At 46.5% G+C, this 16005-nt stretch overlaps 1 protein-coding gene across 1 annotated transcript in view; it reads right to left on the bottom strand.

Annotated features, from left to right (window-relative positions):
- The window catches only part of IFT43 (intraflagellar transport 43), a gene marked incomplete at both ends in the record, with an annotated part of 44179 nt that extends 30162 nt beyond the window's left edge, over window positions 1-14017 (bottom strand). Inside the window, 3 exons of the mRNA XM_079536623.1 lie at window positions 6565-6594; window positions 13720-13809; window positions 13973-14017. Coding sequence (XP_079392749.1) covers window positions 6565-6594; window positions 13720-13809; window positions 13973-14017 — 165 coding nt within the window. The remainder of the gene's footprint in view (window positions 1-6564; window positions 6595-13719; window positions 13810-13972) is intronic.
- Between the last annotated feature and the right edge of the window lie 1988 nt (window positions 14018-16005).

The following is a 16005-nucleotide window of genomic DNA, read 5'->3' as shown; positions in this document are numbered from 1 at the left end:
GCTTGCTTTTTCTGCTTGAGTTGTCAATTCCTTATCTCCAGATTTCCCCTATCTTAGTTTCTGCAGACTCTCTTTTTTTCAGGCATGTTGCCATGTTCTGTATCTCCTGCTGATTTTTTCTCAGAAATTCATTTTGGTGCCATTTTCCCGAAGGCAGGGTTTCCCAGGTACTCTTATCAATGCTTTCATACTACCATCACAATCAGGATTTTATCTCCCATTTGGAAAACTACTGGCCTTGCTCAGCTTACCTGAATCCCATCTATCTTTCATTAAAGAAGAAATTCTACCTTCTTCTTCAGGATCTTTCTTATCAGATAGATGTAAGATTCTAATCCAGCTTCCTCATTAGGGCAGAAATTTCCAGGCTACTTGTCGGCTCATGTCTGCAGCTTGGATGGTGCTAGCTGGGTGTTGCTTCCCTCATGGAAGCAACTAACTGGAGGATCCAGTTAGTTAGGATGTTAGTTAGGATGCTTCTGACCCACCATGACATAGGCAGATGGGCATTTTGAGTCCCTCAGATTCTCAGGAGGATCTGGAAATGTGGATTAATTTATCAACATGACAACTCCTTTGAAACAGCAAGCACTCTATGCAGGAGGCAGGGACTCAAATGACATTGACAGTACACAAAAGAGGACACACAATCTTTCTCTTGTCCTTAAAATGTGTGAGATCTGTGTTCTCCTTCACATACAAACATGGCGATATTTTTATTTGGCACATAAGCACCTTCTTTTCATCCAATAATGGCCATGAAGCAGAAAGAAAGGTGTATGGCCAGACCCGAGTTTCCGTTCCTCCAGCAAGTTGCCAGAGGCTCCCTGACTGCGGGAAAGCTGATCTCCACAAACAGCCCTGAGTAATTAGTTCTGACTGTTGCTTGTTAAGGAGCTGTAAGTCAAACAGCCCTGCTACTTCTAAGCAGCCACATAACATTCACAACCTATTCACATCTCAAAGCACATATGATATCAAAAAGGGATCTGTTCCCAACTGTATGCAAGCCTTGTATTTTTGCAAAAAGTGGCCCATCTCTGCTAGCCGCCTTTATCACATCCACAGACTGCAGAAGTAATGCGTCTCCTCCAAGGACTTCTGCACATCTACAGTGCCCAACAGAAAACACTGGATTCTCATTTCTTCCACTATCTTGTTTTTCATAGTCACTGACATCCCTTTATTACGGAAAAGGCTTTTGAGATGGAAACATTTCTTGGGGGGCTTCAAATATTTTGACATCTATCACAGCAAGCAAAGGAACAGCTCATCTTGGTTAATAGCTGACAAGAACCTCTTCCCTAGAACAACAGTCAGCTCTGGCTAAGTAGCATGTGCACCTGCTAGGGAAGCTGTCATACTGCAGTGTGTGACACCTTGTCTCAAGAGTTGCTGCTCTCCTCTGCATGAAAACAGTGCAAAACAATCTGATTCTACCAGCAAAGGATTACCAAGTAGAAACCTCTCACAACCACAGTTATAAGGCTTCCAGCCTTCCAAGATGTAAACGTCTCTCAACCCACTTGCTTTTACCTTGTGCTATACACTGACAGACATTCACATCCACCTACACCCCTCCTACAGTTCTTCTGCTACCTTCAGATAGGCCTGGGAGCACTTGAAGCATGAAATAAATGCGTGGAAGGAAAAAGAAAAGCTGATAATAAAATTATTTTCCATGAGATTTTCAGGTTTTGCCCATAATCCAAATCAAGGTGGCCAAGCAGGAAGGATACCACTAAAAAAGCTGGGGACTAGAAATGCTATTTGAGTAGATGTCATCAAAAGACTCCAAATAATCTCAGGAAATTGAAAAGAGCTGCCTTGCCAGCCAGGCACTTGGGGTACACAGGAGAGAGGCAGCGGGAGGCCTTGGGGAGCTTGGGCCACACAGTGCTGGGGCTCACACTGGGGAAGTTGGCCTAATTAGGGAACAGAAGTTCAGCTGCATTTTTGAGATTCCTCCTGGAGAACCTGGCCAACTTCCAGCTGTGCGGTCCCCGGGAACGGGCTGGGAGCCCTGCAACTCTACAAGTAACCAGAAGGCCACTGGAGAAAAATACGCAATCCTTGAGAAAAGGAAGCAGGTAAAAAAAAGTCAGTACTGCTTCGGATAGTGGCGGAGTGTGTTTATAAGCATAATGCAAGAACCCAAACAGATGACAGCGACTAGGACACACATGGACATACTTAGTCCAGTCCAGAACAAGCACACATATAGTAGGGTATTAAAAATGTGCCCTAGCTACAGGAAATTCTGCCTTTGAGAACCCTCCCAGATTCTCAGAAATGCCACTCACTTCAAGAGCTACTTCCAGTCCATCCCACTCCCAGCTGAATGCCTAAGAAGGCAAAACCCTGGCAACAAACTATACACAAAAAGTAGCCTTACTCTGGTGAGAGTTCTTCTACAAGTTGAAGGTCACAGGGAAGAGCAGGATGCTGGAGAGAAAAACAATGCAGTAAGACCGCAGGGTCTTTGGGATGTGAACTTTTTGTCCCATTCACCAACATTCTCTAGATCTTACTGTCACGCAAGTCATAGATCCAAAAAAGGGTTTTAAGAGGCTGCATTACAACTATATGCGTCTTCTTAAGTCATGAACTCTCTGGACTAAAGAGGTTGGACATTGCCTAAAACCGTGTCATTGATATTGCATAAATAAAGTCCCCCAGAAAGCACACAGATGACTGCACCAGTGTTTGGATCCGCAGTTCCACATTTCTAAGCAACGGGCAAGAAATGTGGGGAAGACCACTAGGGGAGCGCCTGCAAGGCAGATTGAGACCAGATCAGACAACAGAATGAGTTTGGAGTTGGGTGCCAACCACTGTGCTCAGATAAGAAATGGGTTAGGAAAATACCACTCTGATTAAAGGCCCTGATCATACAGAGCCCAAGGCCATGTCTACACCACAGGTGCAGACACACCTGCAAGTAGGATTCATGTGAGTCAGCTCCACTCTGTAAACAGTCTAGCTTTAGTTACTTCAGGTAACCAAGCTGTGCCACAGCTCAGCACTGCACAGCCGGTGCAGGCTGCTCCTCATCAGGGCGTCCCTGAGTCATCTGCACTGTATTTTAGGTTGCAAAGATATAACCTCACCAAACAGGGTCACTCAGCAACACAGGTCTGCAATCAGCTTCACATTTCAGCCACTTAAAACTTCAATAGCTGTTCCTCCAAAAGCATTTATTGAAAACATTTGTTCTTGACATGTCTTCTTAACCTAAAAAGCAACAGCCCATTTTTTCCCATTCAAACCGTTTTAAAAGCACTGGGGTCTAGAACTACAGAAGAACTTGGCTGCCCCTCTGGAGAGGTCAGATCTTCATTTCTTTGCAATTGTTGCCTTAAAGCATGTCATCAAATTTTGAGTGACGAGGAGACATAGAAGTCACCAACCACCTAGTGAGGGGTCAAAAATCAGGTGTTCTCTCCCATCAAGACTACCTATGGCAGGTCTACCAAAACAGAGCTATAGGACAAGGTCCCAGCTGGATTCATTAGTCCTAGAACAGATGCCCCTCTGCTCAAATGTTCGAAAGCCCTTTCCTGCAGCCCAAGATTGCTTCCAGTTCCCTTCTGCAAAGCAGAGCAGCTTCAAGAGAAGGGACTGAGAGCCTTCTCAGACCCAGAACAGCTCATAGCGAGAAACATCTTTACAGAGGAAGAAGAGGGCAATAGAATCAGTGTCTTCCAGCTTGGAAAGGAGATGGCAGGTTTGAACTCCGAATTTGTGTGTAAAACACGTGGCTTCAGCATCAACATTAACACCTCCATCCCTGGTGGTCCCTGAAGAAAAGAAGTCCTACTCTGTGACTGACAACTCCGAAGCACCAGGATGGTGGAAGGGCTTGCTCTCCCACAACTCTGAGAGGTGCCAGAACTCCACAGGACAGCAGGGTTTCAGACACATTGCAGTTCCTAGCCTCTTTCTATCACCTTAATTCCCAGCCCCATCTGACATCATCTGCATACTACACAGGGGCCTACAATGGGCTAAAATATTGATTTTGCTATGAGGGCAAGGTATCTTCTCTGCGGATTTGTGTTTAGGGAATCCCCACAATTTTCCTATGTGAAGTTCTATCCCTCCTTTAAACAGGGGCTAAAGCAAATTCAAGAAGCGACTTCTCTAAGGCCCTAAAGCAAACCTGTGGCAAAGCCAGGAAGAGAACCCAGCAAAAATCTTGGCTCCCAGCCACTTTCATACTCCTGCTTATTCTGCCTCTGCAAATTAACTAAGAAATTGGGATACACCCTTTTCTTATACCATTGATCAGCCTTGCGGCCTTTGGCTTCATGTCCCAGGCAGCCTTGGAAGGCACAGACAAACGAGTGACTCAACTGGCAAAAATTCAGATGTGAGATGAGTGGTTTGCCAGGGGATGCAAAACAAGTCTCTGAGCAGGCAGCCAGCCGCAGGGCAGGACTTCAGCAGGTACGCTCACATCAAAGGCACCGACTGGGTGTTTGCTGATATTCTGGCAGCTACAAACTTCAGAGCAGCATGAGGAAAGGGACCAAATCCAGGAAGAGTTCAGATTGTAACACTCAGCACAGCCCAAAGGGAGTTCAGAGAAGGGTTACGTGAGCCATCAGAGGGACAAAGGGGCCAACTTCGGACATGATTCAAGAATCCAAGTATTTCAGCTTGGCCAGGCAATGACTAAGGAAGGGATATACTGCAACTGAACAGTTTTGGATCACACAATATAAAGTTCTGCTAATAATTGGTTTGGAAGGGGGCTATGATACAATTAATAGTAGTCAGTAGGCATTTTAAGCATACAAGTATTAAAAACGTACAAGCAGACTAATGATCAGTCAGATTTCTCAATGCTCAGTTAACCATTTTGTTGCCCTTCACAGGCATTTACAAATGAAAAAATACTTTCAAGCATGACCATGCTGCTTAATAAGGTATGCAGGAGCTATCTAGATAGGAGTAGTTTCAGAGGGGGGATCACTTCACCTCCTTGATGGGCACGACTGCACAACACCCCCAAATCAATAACAATTGTTCATGTGGAAGTCAAATCAGTTTAGTTGCTTTAATGAAATTGTGCAGCCAGGAGCAAGAAGGTGCCTGCAGCATGTGACCAGCCACCACTCAGTACAGCAGCTCTTCAGAACCTATGAATTAGGGCAATGCATGAAAGGCAGAATTAGTTCCAGTGAAACAACTGTAAGGACTGGGTTCACTGAGGTAATACATAAATAAATAAGAAAGTTTAAGACAATTATTATGAAAAAATGCTATTGGGTAAGTACTTCCCAAAATAATACCCATCTGCAGGTAGTCTTTTTGCCTGATTTTTGGAAAAGTGCTCTGGGTCCTGAAGTATCTGTCGCTGACTAATAGAATCAAAGAATGGCTTGGGTTGGAAGGGACCTCAAGGATCATGAATCTCCAACCTCCCTGCCACATGCAGGGCCACCAACCTCCCCATTTAATACTAGAGCAGGCTGCCCAGGGCCCCATCCAATCTGGCCTTGAACACCTCCAGGGACAGGCAGCCTGTTCCAGCACCTCACCGCTCTCATAATAAAGAATTTCCCCCTGACATCCGACCTAAATCTTGCCTCCCTCAGCTTAAAACCATTTCCCCTTGTCGTGCTGTTATCTACCCTTTCAAAGAGTTGATTCCCCTCCTGTTTGTACGTTCCCTTTAGGCACTGAAAGGCTGCAATGAGGTCACCCCGCAGCCTTCTTTTCTCCAGGTTGAACAAGCCCAGCTCCCTCAGCCTGTCTTCATAGGGGAGACCTCTGACCATCTTTGTGTCCCTACTCTGGACCCTCTCCAGCAGCTTCCAGTGGATATAATACACTCAGTGGATCTTTTCTACAATATCATCTCTAGCACCATCAGAGAAAACTGAAGAGTACTCAATTCTTACAATAACAGAATGCTGCTGAGACCAGAATTAATGAGACGGGTGATACAAGTTTCTTTTCTGGGCTCCAAACTTCTTGAATGGAGCTACTACACTATGACAGAGTTGGTTTTTCAGCAGAAAGAATGAGCATATGGGAAAGGATGCTTTAAATATCTAACATCTACAAAGAGCTACTTGAGCCAGGAAAGACTCACAGGAAATACACAAGCACAGAATCCTGTTACTGCTGGCTGGCCTTCTCCTCTGGGGCACCAGTGAGACTTCATAATCTCTTAAAACAAGTTTTCATGTTGTGGGAGTAAGCTAAACAAAGTGGACAGCACATGTAGCCTCAGACAGGTTCTGTAATCTGTCTGCTACTTTCTGTCCTGATTTTTAAATGAAAACAGAATGCCTTTTCAATGGCCACACAAAGGTCTGTGATCTGAGTACACGAAGCAGCAGCTGATAAGAGTTGCTTCCAGATAATAAGACAAAAAATTGTCAACAACAGGAACGGAAGATGCAGGAGAGGCACTGCTCTCAGGAATGATTTTGTCTTACTCTCTAGCACTAGGGTCCCCCTCCTATGGTAGGCCCCAGGCACATCAATAGGTTAGCCTTACTAGTCCCCTTCAGAGAAGCCAGTATCTACCTAGAAAGCTTCTAGCCTTACATGGTCAACCTTTTCCTCAGGGTCTTCATCCTAGAAGGATAAGGAGGGGAAAGGAGAGAAAGAAGTTAAAAGGAAAAGCTAATTAATTCTGCACAAAATAGCTTGAAGATTGATATGAACTGTCCTGCAGCATATGCTGTGCAACCTTAATCACTTGAACAAAGTGCAAAGTTGATCCCATTACTGTAAGGTTTTATATCCAGTCATTTACGCATACTATGATACCACAAAGCATGCCTGTTTGACTGCAATGGCATGAAAAGTGGACAGCAATCATATCATTAAAAGGAATACTAAAAAACGAAATCAAACAAATACTACAATAAGATCAAGAATAGAACTAACCTAATGCAAGAAAGCCCATGGTACTCAGGCATGTAGGACACTAGAAAGATCTGAATGGCCAGACTCTGCAACTGTGCCAGTCCAGAAGAGATGCTGGAGCTGTCATGCTGGGAGTTATTTACCATAGCTGACTGTACCCCTTTTTTGGGAGACACTGAGCAAAGTCAAATTCTCCACTTGTAGTGGTAGCTGTAGCAGTTAGCTTGAGATAGCCCTAGCTGACAACAGCGTTGCATAAGTATATGAACTTTAGTTAACCCTACTGTAGAAGGGAACAGCTTAGTTATAAGGCAGATGAATGACTACAGAAAGCAGCCTGTTCATTACCATGAAACTTGTGAACTAGCTGAGAATCTTTCTGACTAACACTGCCAGAAAAAGCACAGCAACAACTGATTGTTAGGCATCAAATGCATGGAGAAGGCAACTGAAGAACTCAGTAATCTCTACACAATTCAAGAAATAACAGAATAATTCAGGGAAAGTATAGGTATCCTAAGACCCAGTACAGGGACTACGGCTGAAACCACTACTTTAATCCACCTGACCTTTATCTGGACTGCATTATCTCTCTGGTAGAGAAGGGAAGTCATGTAATTTATAAAGACATCTCCAATTAAAATATTTTGGTATCCGAATCCATTTAGTTTCTGTGTTGCCATTTGGTCTTATGGCCTTATTAAGACAGAGGGAGCCTACATGCAGTTAATAGGGCAGCAGGGTACAGAAGTGTCCATATCTGAAAGCAGAGTAAATGAAACCAGATTGACCTAACCAATAAGATCCATTGGAACTGTGTATCTGTTAACCAGGGACTCCTTATTCCTGTATCTGACAGCAAAAAGATGTCTACGGGGTCCAGCATGATCTAAGCTCCTCCAGATGTACAGAACCCAGGTGGCACAGGACTCACAGTCATGTACACCACAGAATGTACACCACAGAATCACAGGGTTGGAAGGGACCTCAAGGATCATGAATCTCCAACCCCCTGCCCGAGGCAGGGCAACCAAACACCACCCATATAGTGTTTCATCTTCCTTCCTAAGCCAGTAAGGTGAGATCATTCTTCCTCTCTCCATTTTCACCTGTACATACAGACCAGTTACATCAAGAGGCAACTCCATCTAAGTCAGGAGAAGTCCTGGGCTACCACAACAGACAACCACCATGCAAAAAATGCATAGCATCTGCAGTGTCACCTAGTGAGTGACAGGCATTCATACACATCTTGCTAGAAGCATATATTTTGTTTTCTATTTTCCCCTCCTTCTGAACAAATTCATCACCTAACAAGTTTTTTTTCCTATTTCTCAAACCTCATTTTTGCTTTATGTAACTACACCTATGGATACATTTAACAAATAGCACTAAAAACAGAAGGAAATCCTGCTGGACAAGACATCTGGAAAGAAGCATTTATAGAACCACTTTTTTGAGCACTCTTCCATCCGGGTTTCATCCTCAGCAACTGATGTGCAGTTGTCTATTTGCTTGGTTTAAACAACCAGAGTCCCATTTAAATGAAGCTAGCACGTTAGCCTAAAGAATGTGGCCTGAAGCCACTACCAGGGCATCTGTAAGCTGACTGGCAGAAGTGCAAAGAGCTTCTCTGTAAAACACACTAGTGGGAACATCTGCCCAGCACACAGTGGAGGCAGTTCAATGTTTTGTCTGTACACTTGCCTACGTAAGATTTTTGAAGATAGAAATATTCTTTTTTTAACTATCACTCTAGGACTACAACTACATCGGCATGCTTACAGATAACAGGTACCTGTCATAACCTAGCAATGGTTGTGCGTGTGAGGGAAGAACACACTTTCAGAAATGAAAGAACAGAGCCTTTCCCCAGACCTGGGTAAAACATGCAGAAGAAAATGACAGTTCTGGACAAATTCTGCCATTATGTGAAAGTAACCCTTGTCCTACCTGTCAGGAGAGGCCCCCAGCACAGCCTGGTAAACCTCATCCTTCAGGCTGGTGCACTGCCTACAAAAAAGCAGTCTCTGCAGATGATCTACAAAGCACTGCAAGAAAGACACTCACAACATCACATAGGGTTTGTAAGAGCAGAAACTCAAGAAAGTCTTGAGCAAAGTCCCAGGGGAGCCTCTCCACAGTAGGATAAAGAGAAAATGGACTGCTTAAGCAGAATAATACAAAAATATTTTTGCATACTGATTTCTTATGGAACAACAGATAGCCCACTCCTGCTGAGCAGACACAGAAAAGGAAAAAAATGCTGATATATTTAAACAGAAGTCTTTTCCACTCAGCTTTCCAAACCAATCTCCTTAAGAGCTCTGAATCTGGCTGAATATTTTATTTTGGTGAATGTCATTGAGCTAGCATTCAGGCAGTTGGATGCAGCAATGCTAGAGCCAGGACTTTTATTCTAGACAAGCATCCAGAAGTCCTGGTAGAACGCGAGAACAAAGATCTTCAACAGATCTCATTGCATCATCCACCCCTCCCTCTGCACAAATAACACCCCCAGCTCAAGTCTGTCCCATTTTGCCAGAAACCCGATACCGTCAAGATGAGTAAAAAGCAACACAGCAAGCCAGGGGATGGGAAAGGCCTCCCAATGGAAAATGGATATATTACTCTTCTGAAAATGAATGTTTGAAATGCAGAGTTCTGGCATGCAGCAAGTAAATTTATCTCTAGGAATTCCCATTTACAGCATATTCCCCTGGGTGCTCAAGAAGTGCCTGCTAAATTGCCAAGGAGATCTGAAGACCAGGAACATGCACAGCCATTGCTGCAGGAGGATGCTGATTGCACCAGTTACAGCAAATAATCATGTTCCTTCTTGCCTCCTGAAATAGTATACAGCTGCACTGTTGTTTGTTGGTACTTGTACTTCTGAAAAAGCAGGAATGCTCTGCATGTTAGATGGCAGACTGTCAGCTTAATGACCTTTAAGGAGCTCCTCAAGGAGTCTGAATTTGAAGGCAATGCAGATAATTCCACACAGGAACGGGAGCTATCAAACAGATGTGGCCAGAGGAATCAGAGAGACTACTACAGTTCAGGAATTTATTGCAGAAGAGCCAACAATGCATATACACAACAGGCAGACAAAAAATACTAAGATACTGTGTTGCTTTATAAAGCTTGGGGGATGTATAGCAGGCTACAAGGCACAAGAGACTGCAGTTATGTCCGAGGGAACAGGTTTCCACAACACATATGTGAAAGAAGACAGACAGTACCATTGTTTGAAGTCTCTTTTTGAAGACAGAGTCCAGGTCAACAAAAGATCTGTGGTAAACTGATAAGATCTACACTCCAACTCAGAAGATTTGCTTATTGACTTCAAAACAAAGATCTTTTTAATTATGCTAAATGAGTTCACTCCACAAAGTGATTTCCTTGTAGTAAGTCCAAAAGCTGAAACATGGACTGACAGGTACTTTCTGCTTCCTTCAAGCAAGCTGTTCTGACTGTAAAACACATCCAGAGTGCTTACTGGCATCAAGAAAAGACAAGAAGTGAGGACATCCGCGAGGACAAATGAGGTGTTCTCATCACAGATTTGAGCTGAGTGGAGGTTGGGTGGACAAACATTAAAATAAATAAAAGAAAATCAAGATGACCCCTAAAACAACGCTAAAACCCTGAGGTACTACCAAGGACAGAATCACTATCCCAAATAGAAAACTTCCCACAGAAGTGTCAATACAACAAAGGCTTAGGATAAACCTGTCTTCAAAATCACTAACAGGAATAAAATCTGCTGAAATAATTACATGGAACCTCCTCCACTATGGTCAGTCCTAATTAAAAAAATGTGGCAGGTTGTTTTTTTGCTGTTATTGTTTTTGTTTTGTAGTTTCTTTTAGTAATGCTCCTTGAAAAGGTTTCAAGATGACCAGTGGGCTGAATGAGACACCCATTTTAACAGCTGACCCCACACTTTTGAGATGAGCCAAGCTTCCAGAAAAGTAGAACACGGTTGCCAGTCCAGGGTGAAGGAAAACACGAGATCAGTTCTATTAAATGTTCTTTTTCTTACCAATCGTGGCCATGTATGAAAGGCTTCCAATTCCAGAACAAAGGAAAAAGCTGAGGATACAGTGCATTTTGTCTCTTCTCCTGTAGCTCCAAGGCTTTCAGTTAACAGCACACAAAGAACTGTCTGAAGGGAGACTACTGACACAGTTTTCTTCTTGGTGGTTAAGATCCAGTAATAACATATTTGAACTGTTTAAGGTGTGGAAGGCCTCACCCTTTACTGCTGAAAAGCTCACTGCCTTCAGTCAGAAGATTCTACTTCTTATTCCTCTCCAAGGATGTCCAAGGATGGGAATCTTTATGATCTCTCCACACCCGTTATAATCTCTGTGACATTAGCCATACTAAGCACAACCACAGTAAGTTGCAACCTATCAGCTGCAGTCCTACCACATGCCTCCATCCTTTTCCAGGCAGGGAATCAGTCCACAAAGCCAATTGTGGTGAGAGAACAATTAGAGTGAGGCACTCTCAACTAGAAGCAAACCGATGTTGACACCCACTTGCTCCACCAGCTGGCTTCTAAGACTTTCTTTACCTATGAGTCCCACTGTTACTTTGGTTTTTTAAATTACCAAAATAAATGCATAAAAAGCTACATTTGCTTTGCAAACACCTAGCATCTCCTGTTATGCCTTTCTAGTGCTTCAGTGACAGACGGAAGAAAGCACTGATGAAACCACCTGCTGCTGAGGTCTCTTGCTAATTGGGAGAGTCATAGGACTCACTGGTAAAGCAGGGGATTACGTCTTATCTCCTGAGCTTCTTCACAGGGTACATTCAGCTCTTTAGTATGCATGAACTGAGATTTTTTGGGGAGAGGCTCCAGAGAGAACTCATTACAGCCTTCTAGTACTAAAAGGGAATTTAATAAGTAGGAGGGAGACTGTATACAGTGTGATAGTGACAGGACAATGGCAAATGTTTTTAAACTAAAAGAGGAGACACTTAGGTTAGATATGAGAAAGAATTTTTCAACTCAGAGCAGTGAGGCACAGGCACAGCTGCCCAGAAGCTGTGGTGCCCCATTTCTGGAGGTGCTGAAGGCCAGGCTGAATGGGGCCTTGGGCAGCCTGAGCTGGTGGGGGGCAGCCCTGCACACAGCAGGGGCTGGGACTGGGTGGGCTTTAAGGTCCCTTCCTACCCAAGGCATGTGGTGATTTTACAATAATTTCAGCTAGTCACGTGAAATAGACAGTGACAACTGCCCAGCCTCAACTGGATGAGAGATATCTTGGCGAGTATCAGTTATTCCTCTTACTGTAAATATTCTTCTTCGTTCTCCAGTATCCACAGCAGCACCAAAAAGAGTTGCCAGTGGAAAGTGATTTAACTCTAAAAACCAGAGCACTCACTTTTTTCCTAAGGTGGCCAGGAAGCAGTGCTACAAACCCTATAGAGTTTAGGTCTGTTCTTAGTATGCGCCTTTCCTTCCACAAATGCCCTCCCAGAATTCCTCTTGACCTCCTAGCATACCCAGAGGGAGAAGAACAGATAAGTGGGAAGAGATGATTCTCTGTTGTGCTGATCAAAGGGAAAAAGGAGCATACTTTCTTCAGGGGGGTAAAGAAGGGGAAAAAAAGAAAAAAGAAAAAAAAAAAAGGATATTCAGTGTAATTTTAAGAGAAGCTGTAATGGTATATTTTCAACAACACAGCAGGGACTCAAAGGAAACAAATGCCCAGAAAATACTTTGGGACAGATGAGTGTGATACAGCAACTCAGAGTTCCATCATGACACAGAGAAGCAGCCGCTCCTAAGACAGAAGGCCCAGGGCTCAGAAACTTGAAGTTCAGTTGGTACCAGAGTGCTCAGCAGAGCAAATTGGCCTTGCAGTTCAAAGAAACCAAGGATATGGTATGCTGGAAATTGAAACACAGGCACTGCAAAAACCAAAGTACTATTCTCATTTACACAAATATCACAGTCAGTAAGCTGGAAATCTTAGGAGCCTTTTGTCCATTTGAAGGTGACAGGGAGAACACTGTATGTCTTTTCTTGACTGGTGCTCACTTCAGCAGGAAATGCTATGGAGAAGCCATGCAAACATCAGAGAGTGTACTCCCACGTAGAATTTGAGGATTCTGCAGCACTAAGATATCAGATCAAAAGGTTCAGCTTTTCTGGGTTATTATAGGATGGTCCCTCACCCTCCTGTGAGAGAAGGGTTCCAGGCAGCTACTTTCTACTTTTTGAAGAGGTACTGACAAGAACAGACTCTGAACAAAAGTCTATCTCCAAAGTCAAATGGGAAATGAATTTGTACATTATCACAAAGCCTCACATGCTGCAAAGCTGGCTTCTAGCATGACCTCTATAGCCTGTGAGCAGAGGAATGGAAAAATACTGTTGCTATACAAGTTGCTATACAAGCTTGATATTGACCACCAGAAATTGTACTCTGGCTCCTGCAGAAGCCAGATGCAAACGAGAAGTATCTGCTTACTTGTACTCTGCCTTGCTATCACGGGTGGTGAGACACTGGTAACAAAACAATAAGCCTGCATGTATGTATGGCAAGATATGCCACGACTGGAGGAATACGTCCCAGTCTGCTTGTTACTACTCCACACCTCACCACGAGGAACCAGAACCCCATTTAACAGCTCTGTGAACCCTGCACGCGGTGCGGAAAGCAGCACGAGGGAAGGGGCAGGGCAGCCACACGGGCCCAACTCTAAGGATAAACTTCGAAGGGTAAGGCACGTAACGAGAGAACGAATCTCAGAAGACAGCAACGAGCTTCCGTGCGGGACACAGCGAGGATGTCCTGGAGCTACACCCACCTCTCCCGTGGACGCAGAAGAGGAGTTCTTCCTGCTGAGGCTCTCACCAGAGAAGAGGTCCTGGCGAGCCCGCCGGCCCATCCTGGGCACCTGTGGCAGAGGAACGAAGGGCACGCAGTCACCGACACGAACGGCTTCAGGTGGCCCGCAGAAGGCGGCCATAGCCGCGGGAAGGTCAGAGGGGAACGCGACCACCACCTGCACGGCACGCTGGGGGCGGCGCCCCCCGCCGGCAGCACCCCGGCCCGCTCACCCCCGCCCGGCGGGGCACTTCTGCCCGTTCCCGCTCAGCCTCCATCCGCCGCCGCCGCCGCCGCTTCCGGCACTCGGCCCGCCCCGCGTCCTTAGCAACCGGCAGCGGGGCCCGCCCAGCGGGGCCTGGCCCTGCAGATAGCGTTGCTGCGGATGGGCCCCGTGCGAGCTGTACGCATTAAACAAGATCCCGGCCTATTTGCTGCATTTTTCTGCTTTCTCTGACACCCCTCGCAGCCTCCACCATCCTCATTAGCTTAAGCAGCCACCGCTCCCTAATTCAGCTGCGGCAGCCGAAGGCTGCTCCCCGCCCGTTCTCTACGCTCCAGGGTAGCGTTCTGCCTGCCCGGCTTCGCTGGGAGCTGTGGTCTGGCTGGAGGCCTTTCGGAGGTCTAAAGACGTTGTGTCAGAGAACCCTCTTTCTGCTCCTTGCCTGCGTTTTCAAGCAGTTGTGCTGTAGCTGTGATGATCCGAGAATTAAGTGAAATGAGGTTTGTAGGCAGAGGCAATAACTTTTTATGAGACCCACTGATGCAGCTGGAAAAAGCCATACACGCAGCACATCTGTGCCCGAAAGCTTGTCTGTTTTTTCCAGCTGTATCAATTGCTCTAATAGAAGCTACTATCTGTCCTTTCATGTTCAAAGTGCTCAGTAAGCAAGACGTGGTTTTCCTCCCCTGATGCCAGGCCGGTTAGGTGCTGTGACACCGCGAGCCCCAAGACTGTGGTGATTCTGTGTCACTGACAGGCTCAGTATCCACACCAGGCAGAAGGGCACCACTCACTGTCTCCACACTTCACCACAGGAGCCACGGGCACGCAGCCCTGCATCTCCCACCCCCTCTCCGACAGGCAGCCGCGGGGTGCTGCAGCCGCAGGAGGGATTGGAACAGGTCACAGAACAGCAGGACACATGGGTTCACTCACCTGGCTGCGCGGAGCAGGACTCAGAGAGCCCTCCAGCACTGTGCTGCTGACTCTTCTTAACCAGGCCTTTGAAGCGCTGTGTCTTGTCCTCCGCCTGCACAGAGGAAGCCTGGGAGCCTGAGAAAGCCATCACACCTGAGCCCTGCTCCCAGCCACCTTCAGCAGCACACGTAGCTGCAGTGGGGAGCCCACACATTGCTCAGTGAGAGAGAACAATGGCCATCTTAGTTGGGGTGCTGAAGGGCGGCTAGCTGGGCTCTTGGCCTGACATGGGACTGTAGGCATCGTGCTGCTGCAGGGAGACACGGCAACCCATAGCTGCCATAGCAAGAGACAGCTGCCCTACCCACTCCTACAGGACATCTCAGTCGCCCTCGTGCTGACAAAACTCCCAGCCTTGGGTGAGCAGCCAATATCATTCACACATCCATCGCAGTATGCCAAGATCCTTACTGACACCTACACCCAGGCCCAGACATGGAGGAGCTGCCCTCATCAGCTCACAATTCCCATTCCTATCTCTGCACTGGCCAGTAACTCACCATGTGGCACTGTGGCAAGTGAGCAGAAGCATCCCAGAGCCACCAGAGCTACGGGTCTGCATGGCCTCCAATACATGACCCCTCGAGTGCAATGCTTCCAGCCACCCTATGGGCTCCCACACCTGGCAGCTGCAGCTCGAGCAGGGGAGCCCAGCAGCAGCAGATCCTCACCAGCCATGCTCCCAACTGGGACCCATGTTGCTGAAAAAAGCATCTCCCCAGGCACCACGCTGGCCACAAGGGCGTTGGGCTGCCCTTCAGCATCCCTAGGGCGCACCCGAGCTCTCGGAGGGCCCGGCAGCGGGCAGCGCAGGGTATGGAAGGAGAGCAGCGGACACAGGGCCCGCAGGCTGCGGGCAGGCTGGAAGCCAGGCGGGGCGAGTGAGCAGCGGGCCATGCCCCGGGAGAGGAGACCACGGGGACCTGAGGGTGTGATCCTAACCCGTGACCGGGGCCGGGTGAGCGCTCGGGGCCGACATCCCGCCCGCCGAACCCCTTCTGCGGGGTGCAGGCTCCCGAGGCGGCTGCCCCGGCCCCTCCGCGGATCGCCAGCGCGGGGCCCACC

The sequence above is a fragment of the Tetrao urogallus genome (genome assembly GCF_951394365.1).
Source record: "Tetrao urogallus genome assembly, chromosome: 6".
NCBI classification, from domain to species: Eukaryota; Metazoa; Chordata; class Aves; order Galliformes; family Phasianidae; genus Tetrao; species Tetrao urogallus.
The sequence above is the reverse complement of the archived record's forward strand: the minus strand, read 5'-3'. Positions and strand labels throughout refer to the sequence as shown.